Genomic DNA, 25,448 nt, shown 5'->3' with positions numbered 1-25,448 from the left:
CCTCCTCAAGCATCGGATTCAGCTGGAAGTATGTATGTACTTTCTGCACCCAAGCTTGTGTAGTCATCTTCCCTGAGGCATCATAATAAGGTAAATAAAGTTTTCCAACTTTTTTTGTCGGCTCAAAGTTTTGATTTCCCCCTCTTGCTCTAGGCATGTGTCTCATCCTCAAGTCCATATAATCTCTGAGGGAAATATCCGCCTGAAACTCCGGTCCACTAGCTTCCCAATCCCTTCTGAACTGATCCTGTAACTCTGTAATCTGCGGTTTGTTTACTGGTTGAAACATATCTCTGAGTGGGAAGGTGGGTAGAAGAGGTCTCGAGCTCGTTGTCCGAGCTGGGCGTGCAACATGTCTAAAGTTATCAGCCTCATTCCCATTATTGCCATGTCCATTATTATTACCATTAATGTTATTCTTAGGACCATTGTTGTTGCCTCGGCCTCCATTATTATCATTGCCCCCATTTCCATTGTTTGCATCACCTAGATTAATATTGACGTCCTTCTGTTTAGCCATAAGCTGCAACATTATATCCATTCACCTATTGTACTCCTGTTGCATACACTGCCCCTCCTCTAACCTACCTAGTAACTGTCTGAACATTACCTCCTCTTGATCTGGATCGACATTCCTGCCTTTGCCTAGTCTTGTATTCTTGTCATCTCGGTCACCCATACTGCTGTTTTGTTCAAAGAATATCTCCTCTGTGTCTGACTGGATTCTATGTCCACTTGCACGGATGAACTAGACTGCTCACTCTATGAGTCTGAATCTTTGTTGTCTTGCTTTGGTATGGCGGAAGTTAATGGCCTTTGTCGCATGCTCAAACATACATTCTAAACCTGTTTTATTTTTGACTTTAGTGTTTTGACATTTCGTCAAACTCTTTTCCCTTTGTCTGACTATTCCAAATTCCCTGTAAGGCTTCCACAAGATGGTAGGACTTAAAGCTCTGATACCACTGTAATGGATGCCCCCAAAATTTGCTTATCAGTATTCACAACTATATGGTAATTTTATCAAACACTTAGCTTGCAGTATCTAATTTCCCTTTATGTGCTATAACCCTTATGGCTCTAAAAAGGTTGTCTGTATTGTGTTGTTTTTGGCATGTAACATAAACATAGGAATTGAAAAAACATAATATATATCACAAAAATAACCAACACACTATATTTATATTGATTTCCAAAATTAATAAACAGGTGCAAAGATCACTCACTAAATACTTCAGCAATTAATTGGAACAAACATTGTTTACATCAAATAGTTGAGGGCGTGGTTCTTGCATTGACGTGCTGCAACAATATGTAACTGCTACAGTAACTTGCTATAGTAACTCGGTTGCTATAGTGATGTGGTGCTACAATAATGCGGCTACTATAGTAACTTGGTAGCTACAGTAACTTGCTACAGTAACTCGGTTGTAGCTGGAAATGCACCCAATTTGCTTGATATAAAGCTGATAGCAATGAATTCCAAAGGCCAAATCTCAAGGGAATGACGTCTAGAATGTCACAAGAGAAGATAGACGTCCTCTAATGCCAAGAACGGATCTACAAGTCATGCATTGATTTCTTCTCATATTCAACCTGCTAAATAAAGCCACTAACGCTCCCTTTTATTCTTTCTCCAAGGGTCCATCTCACTCACATGAGCAATGTGGGATAAAAGATGTGCGATATAAAACATATTAAAATAATCACTTATGTCTCCCTTAGGCGCCCCTTTTGATTTGCACACGTTCCCATAAAATTTAATATTAAAGTAACACTTAATATTTTACAACTGAATTAATTGTTACTTTAATAATAATTCAGGCATAAAAATGTATTAGCTATCAAACTCCAAATAGCACAAGTGATAGCTTGTCGGAAAGCTCTCGTCGCAGAGTATCAAATTCAATCACCAAAACTAGCCTCCCCTGTGTCCTGCTGACTTACTAAAAATAGTAAGTATGCTTGAGACTGAGTAAATCAACTCCGTTTTGGCCCAAACTGGAAATGACTAGGCCAAAACACTCTAAGATCCCTTTAAACCCTTCGTTAGTCTTTGGGACCATGTAGAACTAGGCTAACGCACACACACTTGGTCGACTGCTAAAGTGGGGACATTAGACCCTTCCAAATCCCTCCACCCCGCCCCACCTAAAAATAAACTGTATGATTATTAAATAAGACTTAACAATGTATCTTCAATTGTCTATTGTGGAAGATGAAATGAAACATTTAAAAACTTTCATATATAAATGCATAATCCAAACCTTGAGTATAACTATATAACATATAGATTCAATGAGAAAAGGAAAACAACAGCTGCAACAAGGAAATGTCTATAGTTAATTCTAAATTTGATGATATGCAAAATTTCAGTATGATAGGAAGGGCATTTAAGAGTTTTTGTATGCGCTAGCTGCATATAAGTTAGGTCTCCCTAGTAAGGTAATGTTAGCTTTAAATTTTATTTTTAATGCTAATTTAAAATTTCGATTGCTCTTACTTTGTAATTATGCATTTGCTTACTTTTGCTCTATTTTTATGAATTTACTTGCCTTGTGAGTATGTTACTACTATGTAGCGCAGGTTTCTACTGTTTACTTGGATATCCTCAAGCCACAATCATCAGTTTCCTGCTGCTGGTTATGATGGAAAGTCAACGTGAACAAACCATTCCATGAATAATTTAAGCCCAGATTATATCATTTTCAATTTAAAATGCTTAAATTGTATTGTTGTCAATCAGGATTTGCGCCTTTAGCTAGATGTAAAATCAAGCTATCCTGTGAAACAGCGGAAACTCTCTCGGGTGGTGGGTTGTCCTAAAACGAGAGAAGAATCTCCGAAAGCTAGGCCGGTTCCTAAGTTGTGATCACCTAATCCTAAATTGTACTCAAGATAAGGGTAAGAAATGAATGAATGAATGATTAAAACTAATCTAAGTGAGGTGATACACCAATGATTATTAATGTGATTTTGATTACTTCAGCACAAAATATGAAAAAAGACAATTGTTTCACAATATCAGACAATCACGTAATCACAACAGTGTTTCTATATAAGGATTGGGATCTCCCGCTTTAAAAGGGATACCTAAGTTTCACCAATTTTCTGCAAGAAAACAATAATCACAAACATAGACCTGCAATCACATGTATCACGACTTAAATCTGCAACTAAGAACGTAACTATAATGAAGGCAAACACAACATTAAAGCAAGGAATTCACAAAATTGCACAAGAATCTATGATAAGGAACCGCTATATCTCAATAATCAATGCTGAAAAATCTCTGTCACAAATGCCCTTACAATCAACTCAAAATCTGCAATCTGCAAAAAATTTGAATCCGAAAGAAGGTCCCTCATAATGAGGTGAAAGTACAATATATAGAAGAATAACCTTAACTCAGATTCCAAAATCATGCCTAGGAAAAGTCACCAAAAAATAATGAAAACTATGGAGTCGTCACTGAAAACTGCACTTAACCATCTGCCCAACTGCCGGATAACTCAAAAATTCCTCTAGCTTTGGAAAATCATGCATAAAAAGGTCAAATTCGGATACACTGAATAACCCACAAAAATAGCGTGTGAAAATGCTTCAAATTATGCAATATATGCATAAAATAAGCCCACAATCTGAACTGCATGCATAACTGATCTCAACTGTCCCATAGGATGCTAAAAATATCATCATATAACTCATAAACCTGTATAAGGAACTGGAACTGAATCTTCTCAAAAGTAACCCCTGTTAACTGAATGTCCCCTTGTTCCAAAATAGTTTTCCAATTTTATCCCCTTGATTTCAGGCATTAAAACTCATATAATTCCCTTTTAAATAATAAAATCAATGATCTTATAATTATAATCACTTGATTTATCATTTTTACAATTATTTCTTTTATTATATTTAATATTAATGCGTTCAAACTTGGATTTACTAACACGTTAATATTAAGTATAATAAAAGGAATTAGTATTTTTTATTTTTATTTTTATTAATATTAATATGTGTTTGTAAAATTAAAATTTGAAACATATTAATAATAATAAAAATAGAAAAATATAATATTCTAAAAAACTCTATTAGTTTTATATGCATGAAATTATAATTGATATAACTTATCAATTTCATATATACAAAACTAATAGTGTTTTATTAAAAAACGTATGCCTTTATATTTGTGGTATGGACCTGAAATTTTATGTAATATAGCAAAGGCAAAAAAATAAAATACGTCCAAAGACCAAAAGGAAGGCATTAGTCTTATTTCACTATTTGCTCACTCACGTTTTAGGAAGAAATGAAGGGTTTCTTACAAACCCTAGCCGCATGCAAGAAATTTGCTGCGATTTTCTCCATTTTGCTGGTTATTACCATGGACTTTAGACGCCATATTCTGCTTTCTTTGACAGTGGATTCATGTTATTCTGGGCGCCATTTTTATATACTCTGGCTGCGGGTTCTGATCCGTATATTTGAGCACCTATTGGACCATATTTTGGTGCGAGCTCACCATGTTTTACTGCGGTTTCTGAGCCTTTTTGCTGGTTGGTACTGTGATACTTGCTGCTGGGCAGCGACTTGGCTTTGACGACATTTGCTTGCTGTTGATGGTAACTATTTTTGCTTCAGATCTAGGCATTTTTTTCTCCATGGTTGTAGTCGTTTTTGGTAAGCATGAATTCATCATGCTGTATGGCAACGGATTTGAATTTGTTGGACGTCCTCTTGCTTCTTTTTTTTTTTTTTTTTCAGCATATTCTGGATAAGGGTATGATCTGAAAGTCGGATGTCATTCTTCACTTACTGAGCATGTCCTGCTGTTGGGTTTGCTAAAACTTCATGGTCATATACAAGCCGTAAGTTACTAAAAGTCTCCCCCATTCATAAGTTTGATTTATGCATAAAATAACTCATAAATATGAGATAATGCTATTAGATCTGCAAATAAGGGTTTCTCTTTGTTGATAATATCTATATTGTAGATGATCGACCTTTATTGATATCTGTTGGCTGTGTTCTAAGAAAATCTTCATTTTCCTTGTTAAATGGCTCCTCTTTATGAATCAAACCCTTGTCAAATTAATTGAATGAGAAAATTTTTAATACTGTTCGGAGAAACTGTACCATCTGAAAACACTTATTGTTGAATCTTTCACAGGGTTGTTGAAAAGTAGAACTATATCTTCATTCCTTTCATGTATTTGATGAATTTCAGAAGTATAAAAAAATGTTAGCTGCCAGGATCTAACACTGAATCGTTAAAAATGTTTGAAGTAATGGATCATTCCATGCTCTTTTGGCTTCACTATAAACTTTTAATAGTAATTACCATGCTCTTTGAACGATTGCTAGCAAGAAGATTTTCTTGATGTAAACCTGCTGTATTTTTAAAAGGTGTTACTGTTTCCTCCACCCATTACCATAGCTGGACACCAATTTTTTCTTAAATTCAAACTCTAGTTTCATATCATTGTGGCAATCTTCTGATATGTATCTAAACTGTAAAGCTTCATCTCAATCTGCACATTTAGACTTGTATGAACATATAAATCATTTAAACTTTATAGTTATACTTCTTGCTTAGAGATGCCTTCAGATATAACTGATCCTTTGTGAAATTCAACCTGCCGATACACTTTATTCCATTCTGATCGTTCTTTCCAATAAACTTGATATCAGAAGTTCAAGAATAAGATAAGACACAATGCACACTGACATAAGCTTTGCAATAAAAATCAATCTAGAAACTTGTAGAGCTTTCCATAATGCTTGTATAAAACTGCTATCATCTTTTATTTCTGACTTCGTTAGCTCTAGTCTTTAATCTTGTCTCATACAGAGTTGCAAGGAAAGATGTATATCATTTTAACACTTGAAGAATAATATAGACCATCCAGCCAAGGTAACCCATAGTAATTGTTGTCATCAAAGCAAACTAATCATATGTCTGATTAACATCTACTTATTCTATGCTTTTAAGGTCCCATGCAGGGGGTGTAGGCATTCTGATCTTTCTGCTGTAGCGTATCTGAGAGTGGCTCTCCTTTCATACGTTGTTGTGCCTGAATATGTTATTTGCATTAAACGCTATCTTCCTTCACATTCAAAACCTGATTTCTTAACTGTCACAACTGAATATTAATTACTGTTCCATTCCTCTATAAGTCTGATTATTACTTGATGATCATGCCGAATGTGAATGAGATGCATACCATGAATTCATGCTTCTGTATTTTGCTCATAACAGTCTGATATGTCATATCAATAAAGGAATGCAGCATAAAAATAAAGTTCTTTTTTCTCACAAACCTGTTTTCTGTTACCAAAATAAATCTCCCAGTCTGCTCAACACTATGAGTTAATGATTTTCTGATATTGATACTCCTGTTTTTTTTTTTCTTATTTTATTTGGCACTGATAAGTAATTCTGATTGACCTTGTGACTGATTCCACCTGTAGTTTTCTTAATATATGCTGAAATATACTTTCAGAAATAATTGAAACTCCCTTAACTTCAGACTTTGAAACTATACACATCCTCCATGATTTGACTGGAAGGTCCCATACCTGAATTTATGTATGCCCCCTCGACGGCCTCCTCTCGTCCTTTGCCGCTACATGATTCAACCAAAAGGTTCCACGCCTGTAATGTATGCGTTTTCCTTCAATGATCTCGTCAAAGTCTTCAATCAGCTACATTGGTTTAACTGGAAGGTCCCATACTTGTAATTTATGTATGCCCCCTCAACAACCTCCCCAATATCTTCTGTCTTTGCCCGAACAATCTCAGCCAAAAGGCTTCATGCATGTAATGTACGCACGATCCTTCCATAGCCTCAAGTCTTCACACCTGTATCTGCACATGGAACAAACTTATTAGTCAAAAACAGGTTTTATTTTCTCTGGATTGTTCTTGCCTTCTTGCCTTTTAGCATAGTTATCTGGATAACCATGTTGTATAAACAACAGAGTATAGATGATAGGAAAGTTTTCCATTGCTCAGTTCGTATGAATTGATCCATTTCTTTACTCATTTTTTGCAGGTTTTACTCTCAAACGGAGATGCAAGATCAGCCCTTCAGCGTTCAATGCAACAACCTTCCATTCAGGCAATGGATGCCTTTCCTTTCTATCTTTTTCAGTACTTTTCTGTTTGTACAATGTGTTTAATTCAGATATTTATGTTAGGGGCTGAGAGCACTAGTAATATCTGAATGCATTGTATTCAAGTACTGTGTAAATATGAACACTATGTAAAAAATATTTTTTGAATACTTGAGTAAAAAAGTATTATTTTTTGGTACTTGTATCCTGAAAAAGTGATCAATTCTCTTTCTTATGCTTCCTGTACTTTGTTTGCTGCATTCTTTTCGTTCTGCACTATATACTCTCAGTAGCTAAACACATTTAGTCAGCAGTTAAAACATAATCAGTTTAGCGTAAAACATAACAATTTATAAGGTATGTTAAATTGGTAACATGTATGTTATCTAATAAGGCATACAGTTTGAAAGGGAAAATTGTAGAAACAATTCTTAATCCAAGACCAAGGATTCAAACAAAATTTGACAATTCCATAGTCCTTTCATTAAATGCTTTAAGGTCATGCGGCATTGTTTTCAATTTGGTATGCCAATCAATTGTTTTCAACAAGCATATGAAGTGGATATCAGTGTGAGGAAGATCCTTCATTTAAAAAAGGTACGTATTTTCAAAATCTAGAGAACTGGGTAACCTTATATATTTAGAAAAATTTTCTAAAAGAAAGGTGAATTGATACTGAATATAATTGTAATTAATGATCAGTTATCATATAAATACTGATTTTTTTCTCTCTCCGATTGCCATACTTTTGCAGCACAGTTTCGAACTGAGATATTCCCCAGGCATCATAAAAGCCTTATTGTTTATGATAAAATATATCTTGTTCTTGGTATCTAGGACTTATTATATTTTATAACTTGCAACTTGTTATAATATGTACTGGATTAAAATAGAACATTCCGTTCTAATACTAAGTGAGCACTAATTTTTTGTAATCAGGTCTCCGGGCATCATGACATAACATCTCTTATTTTTTAAATTTTCATATGGAGGATAGTTATAAAATAAAGTTCAGATGATAAAATTCAAATGCAGCAAGGAATCTCATTATGGAAGATTTCTTTTTATTACCGTTTCCAAAAGGATTTTTTCTTCAGCTGTTAGGCTTGTGTTCGTATTGCGTCTGCCACTGATAATTTCAAGTACAAGTACCCCAAAGCTGTAGACATCTGCCTTTCTTGTTAGATGCCCACGGCAGCCATATTCTGGAGCCAGATAACCACTATCCAGGAGACAACCACAAAATACAAAATTATTTATCGCTCTTTAATTTTAACAATTGCTCTATGACATTGATAAAATTGCTATTCTTTCATGTATTTTGCATAACTATAATAAAAAAGTAATCACCTCTGTATATAGAACTTATTTTGTAGGTGATTTAGCGTCTCATATTAATAATTTATGATGAAATTGAAGTACGATAAAATAAGAATAATAAACTTTATTTTGAGTTCTACTACATGCATTAATTGGATTAAGTATTTTCTGACATCTTTACTATAATTGCAATGATTAACGAAGAAAAGCAAGCCCATTAACGTACAGCCGAGATATTATTTTTGAGTCTTGAGGCTTCATTTCTGTTTTTGAAAAATTCTCAACAAGACTTACATTGTTCCAGCAACTCGTGTGCTGATATGTGTAATATTATCTGGGAAAAGTTTAGCCAGACCAAAATCTGCAATCTTAGGATTGAAATCCCCATCAAGGAGAATGTTGCTAGCTTTAATATCTCGGTGTACAATATAAGGTGTAAGTTCCTCATGAAGATGTACTAATCCACATGCAGTTTGAATGCAAATTTTGGACCTTGTTTGCCAATCCAGGTTTATTGCACCGTTACTGCAACCTCATATGTTGCAAGCAGTGTCATATTCTTCTTAATTGACAAATAAGATTGTTATTTCGCTGTTAACTTTAAAAATACATTTCTAATCTCTCTCCAACAAATACCCATACAGACATAACCAGACACTGCATACTATCTTTTAAAATTGATCTATTTTCACATTCATAAAGGAAACAATAAACATTATTTCTCAAGGTCATAGTTATACCAAATAAAGCATGTGAAATGCTATTATTCTCCAGGTATTCATACACCAAAATTCGATGATCTTCTTCTATGCAACACCCAAGTAGCATGACAAGATTTTTATGTTTGATTGCAGAGATTGTAGCTATCTCGGTTAAAAACTTCTGGACACCTTGTTTTGATTCTGCAGAAAGCTGCTTTACTGCAACCTCTTTACCATCCTTCAAGACTCCCTGCAATTCAAGGGGGTGTCAGTGAAATAAATGGAATCACTAAAGGAAAAACTATTTCCTGCAAGAATTCCTTAATCATTTTGCAATATAACACAGTCCGAAATAGCAATTCATGTGTATAAAAATATATGCTCATTAGTACTTACTCTTTATATTTAATACTATATAGGTTGGAAATGTAAGGATTATTATGCTGGATCTAACGTTAATGATGTGGAATGGCTTAATGCAGGCCCTTCTACTTCTGTCACCTTTGTGCGCAGATTGTCAGGAAAGTTTATGGCAAATGTCAATTGTGAATGCATAACTATTGTAGTGGGTGATTTTAGAATTTTTTAAGGCTAATTTTAGGTATTCTTTGCAACTGTTCAGCCTTTCGTGAAACAGCTGTTATCTACATTCTATTTTTGGAGTTAAGAGTCAAAACGGGGGTGTTATTTGGTGATGTCTATTTTTGGCTATAAATAACAACACTTGGTTAGATAAGAGGCGGTTTTTGAATTTAGAAAATATTTTTCTCTCCCAATTAAAATGGTTTAATTATCTATGCTCCATGTCTTCTTGCCAATATATTATTCTTTGTCCACTAATTCTGATTCTATATTGAGTTTAACAGGTTGTGGATCAGAAGCAAGTAGTGATTTTTCAATTTTGTATGTTAGGAGAAAATGGTTCATGGGACTGCTGTAGCTGTTATTGAGAAGAGTTTTAAATAGTTTAGCAGAGAGTTGCTACTATGGTTATAGATGTAGAGGTTGTGGTGTTTCATGACGTGAACATAGAAAACAAGACAAAAGATGAGGCAGAAGCAAAGAAAAGAATATAAAGGAAGGTGCAAAAGTTGGAGTTTGAGTTGGAGGAGTCATGGTGGATGTTGTAGCAATATGATGTTAACAAAAATAGGAAAGCAAAGAGAGTTAAAGCAGTCTTTTAAGGGATGTGAGAAAGTGAAAAAAGCTTGGTAGAAATAAATACTCACGTGGCAGCAATAGCCATTTTCAGACAGGAAATATCAAAATATTATAAAGTTTCTTTATTGGTCATCTTTGTTAGTCTTTAGTTTATTAGGTAGTTTCTATTTCCATCTTTAGTTGATAATTGTTTCTTTTAGAAACATTATCTTTGTTAATCTATATAAGGAGCTTTCATCTCCTTTGCTTTATACAACTACAACAACATCGATTTACTATAACATGGTATTTAGAGCAGGTAGATGAGATTTCATAAAATTTGACAGTTTTTTAAAGAAAATTCGAGCCTCTTTTGATTTAGAATTTTTCTCAAAAATTTATTTTTTCTAAAAATTGTTAGAGGTATTTTATTAAACTTTTGTGGTTTGTCTTCGACAATTCTTGCTGGAAATCGCAAGCCTAGTTAAGAGTTTTGATCTTGTGATTTCTTAGTTGCAGCAAAAGTCTTTGATTTTTGAGAGTTGCATGTACTTGTATGTGCTTGCATGTGCTGGTTTACCATGCAAAGTCTCGTGTTTTGCCGTCCTTAAAATTTTCTCAAGGGTTCTATAGTTTTTCCCTTAAATTTTTTTGATTTTGTAATTTGCAAAGTTGCGTGGGATTCCTTTGTGGGTTTATAATCAAAAAATTATCTGGTGGATTTTATCGTTTTCTAAAAAACGAAGCTTTTTATTGTTTGGTTTTGATTGATTTTTCACCTACAAAATCGTGTTTGGTTTTTCCAAATTTTCTCCTAAAAAATTGCAGCTATTTTTGCGGTTTATTTTCGGGGCATCATGCTCATTTGCAAAGTTTGGAGGGTTTGTTGATTTTTTCTCAAAATTGTGCTAGCTATTCTTAATGTTTGTCTCTGTCTCCAGGGAAGAGCAGCTCTGTATCCACAATCAAGTTGGATATTTTATGATGATTTCTGGTAAGATGTTTTGCTGATTCTGGGAAGGTTCGTGGCATACTCATCTTAGTGGCAGAGTCAGTGGCATACTCTTATCTCTTGTTGCAAAACATTTTGAAGAAGGGAACGCCCTCCTTTCTTCATTTATGGGCAAATTTTGGCTTCTTGATCATTAACATTTTGCAGATCGAGGAAGGGTATTAGAATATTATAATGTTTCTTCAATGGTCATCTTAGTTAGTCTTTAGTTCATGATTTTTTGTTTTAGAAATGGTCTATATAAATCTATATAAAGAGTTTCATCTCCTTTGTTTAATACAACTACAACAACATCGATTTACCATAACAAGAAAGCCATAAAGTTTAGGATTGGCTACAAGATAGATTTGTTAGAATAGGGAAAGCTTAAACCTCTTGAAGAGTTGATTAAATTAATAATGGATAGAAGACTAAAATGAACTTTGACTGGTTAACAATTTAAAACCAGCACATGTATGCAATAGTTATATTAGCAGCAGTAAAACTATGACATTTACCTTTCAAACCACTCAAATCAGTGAATATACTCAAATTTGCGTGTAAATATTAGCTTATCAACCACTAGAATGGATCAAACACTGATTACTGAAATGGATTAATCAGAAAAGAATTTTCAATATCACTGATTTCTGCAATGGAACTGATATGAACCAAAGAACTTCTGAAAAACTTAAGAAGAATTCAATTGCAGGATTTGTACTCTCGGAAGAGTAGTCATAGCAATTCGCTGAAAGATTTTATGTACCAGTTTAGTCATCTGCACAATCATGCCTGACCTCCTTCAATAGTAAAACTTTCTATCTGGCACAGCAACCTTCTCATGTCCTACTTCTCACTATTCAGGAATGCTGAGACCATTGTTCCAATATCCCCTACTTACTATGTCAAATAGATATGAATTAAGCGAGTAATGTAGGATAAATATGAAATCTGATCTGTCTATCTATCTATCTATATATTTCATTGGACCATGTCTGATATACTATTATGATGCTCACTGTAATGTATTTTGATACAAACTGAAATTAACTTATGATGATAATTTCTGTTATATAATTTTAAAACTGATAATGACAATTGCAGTTTCTGATATGCTGTTGTGGTTCATACAATGACAAATATTTCTTAACGGTTGCGCAGAAAAGTGTTGAATATATACTCATGATGTTTCTGATAAGGCACTAAATATATGCAAAGTCTGAAGTAATATTGCTATAGTGATATGGTTTCCGTCTCTGATATGTAACTATGTTCTTGCAACAAGAGTGCTGACTTTGTCTGATGTAACAATAAATAAATAAAAAAATAAAATAAAAATAAAAATATATATAGTGGAGATGCTGTCTCTGAATAAGGCTTTATGATCTTGCACCAAGGATGCTGTAAGGCAATGCACTCTAAGCAGAGCAATCTGTAAAGGGTGGACAAATAATATATAAAATATTACCATTGATGATCTATGGAGTGAGTTCGAACTGCATTTTATATCTTGCAATATTGAATGGATTGCATCTCTTGATTATTGAAGAGATGTATCTTTCGAAATCATACCTCTTCAAGCATAAATTGGTTTGTTATGCAAAGTACATCTCTTTATGTTATTGTTTAATTTATTATACTAATCGACTCAATTAGTCAATTATTATATTCAAGTCATTGACTTAAATTAGTCGATCATATATTAACTTAATCTGATTTAATGACTTCTAAATGTTAAGTTTTGGCCCAGAAATAGGATAAGCAACAATAAGGAAGAACAAAACAAGACAAAGAGATAAGATATTATCCTAGGAAAACTCGCCACACCAACAAAATATCTCTTTTATTGATCAAGAAAAATGTTCATAGTACAAGGCTTTCACTTGATTGATTTAAAATATATCAATCAATGACATGAATAGATTGAATATGACTCTTCATCTTTCACACAAAGGTCTCTGAGTCCCAAAAAAACCCCTTCACATTTCCATAACGCATGCCTCTTCGCATGATGTATTACATGTCTGTTTATATAATATTAACTTAAATATTCTCACAAATGTCTCTTTCATCTAAAGGTGACCATAATGGTCATAACAAACGTATTTCCATTTTGTAAGAGCAGAGATAAAAATCTCTATTGCAGCTACAAAATTTAACACTCCCTCTTAGCAAGAGAGAGATCTTTAATGAGGCAAGCACACATAGCTGCAACTAAAGATGTCAATGATATATTCTCATCACATAACATATGTTATCTCAACATAACATAATTCACCATAGTTACTCCATAAGCACATAAAATTAGAGTCATGGAGTCACATGTAGGACTTTCACCACGCCTACTTGCAGAGGGTGATCCATTATACCAACTCATAGAGGGTAGAACAGGGGCTTTTATCTCAAAACTTTTCATAGAGAAGGATACATTTCCACCATGCCTACTTGCAGAGGGTGGTCCAGCATACCTACTTGTAGAGGGTGGAATGAGGGATTTCACTTCAGACTTCTCCTAGAGAAGAATGTATTTCCACCATGTCTATTCATAGAGGGTGGAATGAGGGCTTTCAACTTAAACTCCTCCCAAAGAAGAATGCATTAATAACTGAGATTTTCTCTCAATACGGACTCCCTCTCAGCAGGGACAACTTTTAATAACCAAGATTTTCTCTTAACAAAGACTCCCTCTCAGCAGGGACATCTTTTGATAACTGAAATTTTCACTTAATAGAGATTCCTTCTCAGTAAGGAGAACTTTTGATAACTGAGATTTTCTCTTAATTGAGACTCCCTCTCAGCAGGACAACTTTAATAATTGAGATTCCCTCTCAACAGGGACAACTTTAGTCACCACAATAAGATGGCAGATTTTGATAAATATGCAAAGGATTAAACAACTCCCTTTGAAGCTGACTAGTCTCCCACAAAAAATAAAAAATCTCCATTTGTATACGATCTTCCTATTTTTATGAAGATACCAAATTAGTCGAAGACTACAGCCAACATTTCCACATTCATCGTGTCACATTATTCTGATACCTCTTGATCAAGATAGATTCATCAAATCAATTAGTGTTATACACTATTCCCATTGAAGTGACAAATGCAAGATACTATATTAAAAAGTATAGAGTACTTAGAAAAGTTAATAGAGCAAAGCTTATTTGATTGAAGCTTGAATCTAAGAAAAAATCAAACTCCCTTTCATGGCTCCAAATTGCACCAACGATGACAAGCCAGGAATTCCTAACTACAAAAGCAAATTGCAGAATGTATCCGTGCAACTCCCAATTCTAGACAATGATAATATAGCTCTATGCATATCATTGTCTACATCTCCAAGAAAACTTTTGTTAGGAATGAGAGAACATCAGTTACTACAGTGAGTCATTACATACAAGGTGTCGTTACGTAAGTTGAAGACCCTCCATCATCTTCTACGAATCATCCCAAAATACATGACTCTTGAAAACAAAAATTGGTGACTCTACAAATGACATGACCACCTCAACAGTCACATATACATTTGGCACAAAATTGGATAACAATTACAAAACTGGAGATGCTGCATGATTGAATATATACAAAATACGATGAGGTCCAGTCAATCACGAAAGAAAATTCTAGCACACAAAAGAAGCATATCACTGTTATAAAGAAGGACCATAAGGAGAAGATGACTTCAAGCAACGCAGATGCAAATTCCTCCCACATAAATGAACCAAACCCATCGTTGTCAAATTTTCAAAATTGATGTTAGTTCAATGATAATGGCAAAATTTAAGATTGATAAAACAAATTCAAGCCTATGATATAACGATATGCTAAAATCTCAAAACTAGCATGAAGATACATAAATTTCACAAAAAATTGTGCAAATTGAAGAAAACCTAAGGACAAAGGCTCAGAGTAAGGAGTAGAAGAGACAACAATTACTCAAATTGTCGTGTAATTCTACGATTTAAAGAATCCACGTGATCCTTGATTCCATTGGTCCTTTGGCAAAACAATAAGATAAGATAAGATAAGATAAATCTATTAATGTCCAACAAGAGACCACAAAGGTCTATGGGATTGAAAAGCGAACAAGACAAGAGATCGCTAGCATCTAGGGCACCAAATGGTGCTAAGGAAAGAAAGAAAATAGGAAAAACAAGAGAACCAAGAAGTAAGGAGCACTAGAACGAGGCAAGGACTAAGGGTCCATCCTCGGAAGAAAGAAGCCAAGTATCAAAAGGTACGGAATGGGGCGAATAGGAGCCCTAGAATACCACCAAGAAGGCTGGGAGGGTGTCGTTGATGAGTATAACAACTACGAGGTCTCACAGATCTAGAGTGATTGGTGATGGTGGCATTGGAAGGCCGCTTTGTCCCACGTGTTGGAGACGACAAAGAGAAGAAATCGATGATGAGTTGAATTGGGGCAACTCTCTGGGGGAATAAAAGCTGTAAGGTGTGGTCGTAAAGCTGCATTGTCTCTCTGAGGTACATAGCAAGGCATCTCTGATATGTGTAGCTGAAGGTCCCAAGGGAGCTACACTCCCTAAATAAGCAATAGAATCTCCTGCGAATCTTGTAGTAGGTAGGACAGTGAAAGATGAAATGGATCTCCGTCTCGGTTGTGCTCAAGGTACACAAGTGACAGGTCTGGTCCTCTTTGGCCATGTGGTGATTTGTCTGAATCTGAAGCTAGTGGGATCCAACCCTAAAGGAACCCAGAGAGATGCACAAGGCATGACACCAATGCCAAGTATTTAGGGGACACAATAATATTGTCCTTGATAATCAAAAAGTGTTCTATGTAAAAAAGCCATCTTCGAGCGTAACCCACCAGCCGGGTTACACCAAGTCGTAGAGATGTACTATCTATAAATATTAAGTTTGACATGCTAGTTCAGCTCCTGCCGAGAGGGGTGTGTGCGAGAGCATCGAGAGAGAACTAGAATGGAGGGAGGTGGTCAATATCTATCCCAATCGAACTTAACAATGATGAAGCTTGCGTGAACTAGCAACGGGCCTAAGAGGTTGGATTGGATTTCGCCACAAAGACAGAAGAGTAGTAAGCCAAGTAAGAGTATCTACAACAGTCAACAACAGAGTAAAAAAAACCACGAAGACGGTGAAGAAACCAGATCAGGTAGAAAATGGCAGCCAACCTAAAGGGATGGGCCCCAAACTCTGCCAAAATAATGCTGTGGGGGGTGAACCCATGACATCCAATAATACATCGAAGAAATAGGGTCTGGACACGCTCGATGGAAGCCTAGTCCGAATCAAGGAGAGAGGGTCCCCAAACCACAGAGCCATAAATAATTGTCGACCGGACCAAGGTATCCAAAAGGGACAACTTGGACGAAGTATCCTAGAAGTGATGTCTGAAGCACTGTCTCTCTAGCATAGTAAGGGAACCCATACCCTTAGTAATCGGAGGCTGGATAGTGGGTCTCAAGATGAAGTGAGGTCCAGAGAACTTGACCCCAAGGTACACGAATGAAGTGGTGATCTTAATTTGATGACCCTGGAAGTAGAAGTGTAGATGAGAGGTCTTCAGGCCGTTGAAGATCATAACCCGAGTCTTGCCCAAGTTCATTGAGAGATGACGAAGCTCACAAAAGGGGGCTAAGCCATCGAGAAGTCTTTGAAGACTCTCTGGAGAGAAGGCTAGAAGGATCACGTCACCCACGAACAAGAGAATGGAGATCAAGACCTGATGTAGGTAGCAATCGTCCATAGGGGAAAGAGGACAACCTTGTTTCACCCCGATAGTGCTCTGAATAGGGGCTAAAAAACCCTCGAGCATCTTGAATCTACCAGTAATACTCATAATTTCATAATCACAGTCAACAAAGTCTTTGAAATACCAATGTCTCTCAATCTCTGGAAAAGGGCAACCCGTGGAACAATATCAAAGGCCTTATGAAAGTCCACGAAGCAGTAGTAGACTTTCTCAGAGCGGTGATGAGCCTCCTTGATGATGGCCCACAGAATCAAAATGTGGTCCATGGTGTGATAATCAGCCCGAAAACCAGCTTGGCCTCTGGCCCTACGCGCTCTCCTGTTAAGCTCGCCAGAAAGAATAATATTCAAAGTTGTAGCATAGAGTTTAGCAAAGGTGTGCCCAATCATGAGAGTTCTGTAGTTCCTTGGATCCGAAGCCGAGCCGGTCTTGTGAATCGAATAGATGATGTGCCTCGACCAAGAGTCGGGGAAACCAGTGCAAAGAACGCTATTGAAGAGAGAAGGAAGAAAGGAAACTAGGACAAGAGTGTCAAGCTTGAGGAGCTCGACCTGAACACCCTCCTCATTTGCAGCTCTACTAGAGCTCATGAATCTGATGGCCTCACGAATGATGGACATGGTGAAGAAGTGGCAGCTGGGAGACAAGGTAAAGAGGAGAGGAGGCTGACTGAGCATATCGTAGAGAGTGGAGGCATGGGTGGTGAGGGAGCAGAGGTCAAGGGTGGACGACGGGGGAGCAAAATACGCTAGAAGAGATTCGGCTTGCAAGATAAAGTGTCACAAAGAGAACGAGACTGGGAAGACTGGGAAGAGATGAATGAACGCTTCTTATAGCCAAGGAAACATCTATAGGAGCGGTGAATACTAATGAAATTAGCGGAGTGCGATAGGAATGCAGAGCGTAAGTGGTTGTGGAAGGACTTACAGTCCTCATCAAACTAGCGGTTCATGGGGCAAGTGCTATGACGGGAGGTATGATGATGGGTGTAGTGGGGGATGGAGAGGAAAGTGGACTCCCAGATTGCAATAGCCAAAATGTCAAACATGGAGGAGACCTTGTAAGACAAAAGGGAACTAACCAAGGGAAGGAGTCACCTGAGATGGAAGAGGAAAAGGTCACCATTACTCTCGAGGAAGCGAAAGCAGATAGGGGTGTGGACATGCACCTGTTGGGCATAGGAGGGGGGGTGTAGACGAGGGTAGAAGACGAAAGGCAGTGGGCGAAGCGGAGCGTGAGACTGAGAAGAGCATGGTTTGCCAAAGGAAGGTGGGTAATAGTGAAGTTGCGAATGAGGGGAATGAAGGGGGCACATTCGAGGGCATAATCCACCACATTGGCACCCCTTCTGTGGGGCCTACAAGTGAACAACTCAAAACCATGAAAGCAAGGGAGACCATTTAGAATCACTAGGTCTGAGGACTCTCAGAGCTGGAGGAGGTGATGACCGTAAATAGAGTGGCCCTTGACAATCATCCGAGGTGCACTGAAGACTCAAGCTAGCGTGATTGGTCTCAAAAGTACAAGTCCAATCCGAGCGACGGTCACGAAAGTCTGCAAATCTCTGGTTCGAGCATTAAAATCCCCTAGAACAATGATGTCACCCATAGTTGCAAACTTGGAGATGCACTCATACAAGTCAAGGAAAGGGTCCCTGTCCTTCTCATTGTGAATGGCATAAGGGGAAGAGGCAGGCAGGAAGTAGCATATAGCGATATAAATGTCCGTTTGATGCTAACTAGTAGGACTAATATGGATCCACATGAATCTGGCATGGGCATTAGTGTGGACCAAAGAGGTAGCATTGAAAAAATCATCCCTAACCAAACAACCCACACCACTTGAGCCCTGAACACAAAGGCACGCAACTCCTCTCTACAAGTAGATAGCCACTTATGTCCAACAAAACCCGAAGAGGACGAATGAGACTCTCATGTGTCTCGGTGACTACTAGGATATCCGTAGAACCAACAACATCATGGAGGAGACATGGGAGGGACCACAAAGAGTTGTTACCATTCCAATAGTTGACCAAAAGAGAGTTAGAGTAGGGTCTATCCTTGACCAACTGCTGGTGGGAACATCATGTGGCCTTGGGGGCCTATCTTGGTACCCAACCACTAGGAGGAGAGTCACGAATAATTGCCCTGAGGTTACGGATGACCGCCCAATTACCATTGCGCCTTGCCTTAGCCATGAGGCCCCTAGAGTGCTTCAACTCTGCCATCTATGATTTTGTGAGATCCTCATCTAAGTAAATCTTAGGGGAAAGAGGGAATAACTTCCTCTTTTCCCTAAGAGCCCACAACCTGTCAAAGAGGGATATAAACTGGTTAAAGAGAATGCCATCTAGGCCTAACCAACACTTGTCAAGTGTGATGTTTGAGATGCCCAATTGATCCTTGAGGAAAGAGTCCAACAATTGAGGGATCAGCAATGGAGGGGAGACCATAGACTCATATTGACGAACAAGACAAATTTGGAGCATGACGCAATGGATTGACGATATCAGTCATATACAAATAAAAGAAGTCATGCCTCACACAACATCAAAGAAGTCATTGAAAGAGGAAGGATGGTAACCGATGCATGCCTTCTGTCAACGCACACAAAATTCTCATAACCTCCTGACGAATTCCTTAGTATCTTCGAGCACCTAAAGTGTGCCCGTTTGAGCAAACATTTGCAGTGCATGAAAATCTAACAAGAATCTAATAGATTGATATTGAGTCATTCACTGCATTCAAATTCTCTAAAAACAATATATTTCCACTCGACAAGCCTTTCATGAAAATAACTACTTTAGATATGGAAGGAATTGAAACCAATGAAGGTGAAAAGCCAACAACACAAGAAAACGACAACCTATTAAAATAAAGTTTCACAGTATAATCTATCCAAGCTTGACATAGCAGAAGGATACGACGCTATCTGAAGATTAGAACCACTAAAAAATTAGAGGATATTGCCCTGTAAAAGAAGAGCTCAATCACATGCAACAATATCTGAAGCCATTGAAGTCTATAAAAAAACACAAAGAAAGAAGAAGATGCCATAAGGTTAGAAATGAACTCCATAACAACTCTATGTCTATCATGATAATTTCACAATACATTTCTTGAATAGACATGAAGACATATACTAAAGTCTTGATTTTTCTCTGCAATCTCATACACTAAACTGCATCGAGGGTCACTGAGAATGATGAAGACACATCACATGTTTTCTCTTTGCAAATTTGAAAAAAATCTTTCTCAAAAACATGACATATACTAAAAATCAAGAAAACCCTCTTCTTTAACTGTTATTATCCAACCTGGTTATGATAACATGTTAAGTTTTGGCCCAAAAATAGGATAAACAACAATAAGGAAGAACAAAACAAGACGATATTATCCTGGGAAAAGCCTTCCACTTGAAGGGAAAAACCCAGCCAGACCAGCAAAATATCTCTTTTATTGATCAAGAAAAATGTTCATAGTACAAGGCTTTCACTTTATTGATTTAGAATATACCAATCAATGACATAAATAGTATGACTCTTCATCTTTTACACAAAGGTCTTTGAGTCTCCAAAATAAGGCCCTTCACATTTTCACACATTAACACTTCACATTTTCATACGCATGCCTCTTTGCATGACGTATAACATGTCTGTTTTTATAATATTGATTTAAATATTCTCACAAATGTCTCTTTCAGCTGAAGATGACCATGACGGTCATAAAAACATATTTCCATTTTATAAGAGCAGAGATAAAAATCTCTATTGTAGCTGCAAACTTCAACACTATAGCCATTTAGTTAAGATCAAAGTGCAATGTGGATGTGGATATGAAATACATGTGAAATATGGAAATCGTTACCAGTGGTGGTAATGATAGTTATTATCATTGCCAAGAATTAATGCAATTTGTATAGTGATTTGTGCAATGATGGTGGAGTATTGGAATGTATGTCACGAAGCACATGAAATGAATGGAATATGAATGCAATTTTATAACTTCTTATGCATTCATGAGTGCTAGTTACATGATAATGGGTGGGCCTAGCCGATCATCATGTCAACTGTCCATCATGAAATCAGCATAGTTGTGGTACCGTTTAAGAGTGATAAAATGATTTATCACTTTCAGATAGTATCATAACAATACTGGCTGCATAGAGTATCGATGTCTTGATGATGGGCAATGTAATAACCTTGTCTGATTAGAGCTTAAACAAACATCAATTTTCCTTACAAATCAATGGTTTGACATTTCGTTAAACACTTGGCGCACAACTTTGTTATAATTGTATGACATTGGAATATAATTGTTTCTTTTTGTATTTTTAGAATATAAATGCTTCACACTAAACTTTTGAAAACAAATACTGAATTGATCTATTTTTAACAAAAGCTTGATGCTGCAATTAAATTGCTCAAATCATGTACTGAAAATTATATTAATTGATAAAGAAATTGAATTCGGCATAATGGTGGATTTTCCTTGAATAGCAATGAACGCAAACCACTAGAAATTGAACCAAGCCACCAGGAAACAATCATATGCCTCCAGATTTATAACAACAGGCTGTATAGAGGTGTTTGCAGATTATAAACAAGCCAATTGCTGCTCTAGAGATGAATGACAGCCTCCGCAATATGCATAGGCGTCTCCAAATCCCCACACACAAGTGTACTTTGATCACAACAACTCCAATTAGCTCATGCTTGGATCAAGGAATGCCTGCAATTTTGCACAAATTAATATGCACACAAGAACCGGCTAAACTTAGGTAATGATGCCACAAACCTTTCCCAATTCGCAGGCTGAAATGCAATTAAGTTCCCACACAACAGTTTCTCCTAGCTACAGTCAAAATAGAAGGAAGACTCCACAATTTAGACTATAACAACTCTTAGAATTTATTCACAATACCTCAGCTGTGAATTACCTAGCGCTTCTCAAATCCAAACTCTTATACTTTAGCAAGGGCATATATAATCAAAACTTCAGGAAACGTCACAAAGACGTCAAAGCAAAATAAGATAATCAAATGATTGGATGCTTTACTCATCAAATGGGCTTATATTTATAATCTCCAAATGGCACAAAGTTTCCCAAATGAACTTCACTTAGGAAGCTTCCCACGTACAACATTAAAATATAATTAAGTGCCATTATAAACTAATTTATTAGTATCTTTTGGCTCCGAAAATGACTTTTTCCACCATAACTTAAAATTTTGACACATGAGGCCACTCTTTCTCATTCCCATGCTTTAAAACTTTTCATCCCAGTTCCAACAAGCTATGATACTGAGGCAACCAACAAAAAACACCAACAAAAATAGCAACCTCAGTACATTTATATGAATAATAATAACAATTCACTCATCTTGCGAAAACAACTGAAGAAGCATCAAAATCGAAATCTGACAACACCAAAGTGATCTCGATGATGAAAGACGATAAATGAACCTGACGAGGTGACTTACTATAAATAGATGCTCCCTCCAAGATTCTTGGAGCTCAAACCAAAGCTCGATATAAAAAATGAGAGCATCGTTCAACTCCTCTAACTCAACTGAGCTCATCGGAACCAACAAATTGACTTACTATAAATAGTAAGTCCCTCAAATAGAGCCAAACACACCATAGGCTATTGGAAAGCCTATAACCACAAAATTGAGACCCTCAAATCCCAGTATTAGCTCATGAGGGTCGCAATGGTGGACTGACCTGGCCAACCGCAGGAACCTGCTGAAAATGGGGACATTATAGTCCTCCCTCCCTAAGATTGCTTGTCCCCAAGCAATCCCGAAGCAAAATGAACATCACATTCCACTTGGATCCCAAAGGTAGAATTGCGCACTATCCCTACTGTGTACAAGCAACTCCTGTAGCACCAACACTGACGAACATCAACATTAGAATCATCTGTAAACTGACTCGAGGCGCTGATGAAGGCAACAACCCATCGAAACTCAACCCAATTGAAATACCAATTCTGTCAACACCTGAGTCCCCATCAAATTGATACTCATACCCAATTGCACTGTGGAGATGGTAACAACCATAACTACCTGAAACACTACCACCAACTCCAACCTCTGCCAAACTGTCCTGGGTGTGTAGATACTGCAAGGGGTCTAATTTGCAGCAATCAATCCCATTTGCAAAAGTTGGTGCTAACCCATCCCATAGAGGATGGTATAAAATTGGATCCAACCCACACCGACGTGAAACCAAATCCTCTGCTTGTGGGTCAAAATAAAAGTGATGAGTACTCCTCATAGTGTAATGTCGATAAAAACTCCCAATCTTTGTCAAGGGCTCATTAGTATCAGTTTATGGATAAAAATGTGGCTCCAATTTCTGACTCTGAACTACTGGTTGGGCAGGATCCTAGGCAATCCTCTCAACAAACCCAACCTTGAAATCCCTGTGGGGAAGCATAGTAGACAGAGTCTCTACAATCTTTTCCACCAACCTCCGAATGACACGAGAGCCTCGGATGAAGTACCCTCAAACACTCTGTATGAATCCTCCCGCACATCCAAACTCTCCAAAAGATACTCCATGAATGACTCTGTGCAGTAGAAATTATGTGGAAGCATCAACCTGCTCCTTTGCGACCTACAATTGATCCCTTTGAAAATGTGGCCCTACCAATTGTCCAATGGTACTAGCTGTATGAAATGAAGAAATAGATCCGCTTATGGCAGAAAGAAGCAAATCACCACGACTGTACCTACTACACCCATATGCTGCATGAATGTGTCGACCACATTATCACATCCATCATTCCCAACCATAGAAGCAAACTCACCACCAACCCAAATATGCAACTGAACTGGATCTGGGGCTGATGTGGTTCGAACATGCTCCAACTTCACAGTCACCTCATCCAATCGTGACTGTGACTCCCAAAGAGCCAATTGAGTATACTGAAGAGAGTCCATAGTCACCTCAGGCTCTTGGGTGAGCTCAACCACCTCCTCTTTCTCTAACAATGTGTCATAATAGGTGCTACCCCACTCCAGAAGGTAATCCCTGTTAGCAACTAGTTGCGAATTGTTATGCTTCAAGATCTCGACAGCCTCTCGAAGGCATAATTTTCTGTTAGAGAAAGAGTACTATCATTGTTCTCATCTGACATAGGAGCACCCCAACCAGATATAGCCAGCACCTGACGGATCACATCATAATGCTCGAAAGCTGAAGAGATGTCACTTTCACTACCTTCAACTGACTGGTCACATGATGCCTCTGTAACCCCTGCCTCCTATGCAAGCTCTTTGTCTCACTAACTGCATTGTGATAGAAATCGAATTAGAACTACATACCATAAAATCACTTACTGCATGTGTGCTATCGACCTCGCACAACTCTACATTCGAGATACAACTACTATGTACCTCGATCAACTCCTCATCTGAAGAAATGGAAGCCCTCGCAATATCAATATCCCCGCATGTCTCAGCTTCCACCTTAAAAGATACATCTTGTAAACAATGATCCTAGGACCCATCCAAAACCTCCTCGGAGTCATCAGTTGATATCGGGCAAGGGATATCATACCTGGTGCAGCTCATAACATCATCAAATGTAACATTAGATGTGTCCATAATATCTACATCCACATCTCCTAATAAAGCCTCAACTGCTAACACCTTACTCAATGTCAACCTGTGAATCAATAATGCTAGAGTATGGACCTGCATCTACTGATTGTTGCATCACCCAAATCACCAACATCAAAGCTAGGTGACTCCATACATGCATCGGTCCCACCTGAGGAAGCAACTTCCTCTTGCACTGGCGCAACACTATGATAACTCACATAGAAATCTCCAAAAATAATCCCCTCCTCGAGAGAGTGTGAAGTATTAGTAGTAACAATTGCATCAACTGTCTCTACACTAATGGCAACAACAACTCTAGGAGCCTCAACTTGTTGAAGCTCAGTGCCAATATCCTTTGCTACTGACACAACCACTTTCTTGTGAAATAAGTCCATCATCAACAATGTGGATAGGACTAGCAGGTGCCGTACTAAATATAGGTCCATCTACATCATGGACACCTGTCGGGCAAAATTCAAGCCTCCTTCCTGTTGACCTTCTAAAGTTGGAAACCATATATCTCGCGGCTCTCTCAACCGTCGCAGGATTCGACAAGCTCTCCGCCAACCTCTGCTGATGAAGCTTAAGTTTCTCCATACTCTCTCTCAAGGCATATAATTTTTTGCTATCTTCCTTATTGCTCCGCCATCTCCTGGAACTACTAGGCCTCATGTATCTGTCCATAGTTGGAAATAACAAGGGTGCTAATCACTCCAATCACAACAACAGATCTGAAATAAATAATATTTTTCTCCCCCACAGGATGGCAGGAAACCACTTTGATACCACTGTAATAACCCTATTTGGTTATAGCTTAAAAAAACATCAATTT

The 25,448-nt window shown here is 37.3% G+C and overlaps 1 protein-coding gene across 1 annotated transcript in view; it reads right to left on the bottom strand.

Moving 5' to 3' along the window:
* The window catches only part of LOC149531133 (cold-responsive protein kinase 1-like), a 91,048-nt gene that overhangs the window by 52,526 nt on the left and 13,074 nt on the right, over nt 1-25,448 (bottom strand). The window contains exons 3-5 of the mRNA XM_089810076.1: nt 9,177-9,387; nt 8,731-8,968; nt 8,188-8,338 (exon numbers count right to left, since the gene is read on the bottom strand). Of these exons, the coding sequence (XP_089666202.1) occupies nt 8,188-8,338; nt 8,731-8,968; nt 9,177-9,387 (600 nt within the window). The remainder of the gene's footprint in view (nt 1-8,187; nt 8,339-8,730; nt 8,969-9,176; nt 9,388-25,448) is intronic.

This window comes from Cupressus sempervirens, chromosome 11 (genome assembly GCF_028749045.1).
Source record: "Cupressus sempervirens isolate cs-2001-9-10 chromosome 11, ASM2874904v1, whole genome shotgun sequence".
NCBI classification, from domain to species: Eukaryota; Viridiplantae; Streptophyta; class Pinopsida; order Cupressales; family Cupressaceae; genus Cupressus; species Cupressus sempervirens.
This window is presented reverse-complemented; position numbering and strand designations above follow the sequence as displayed.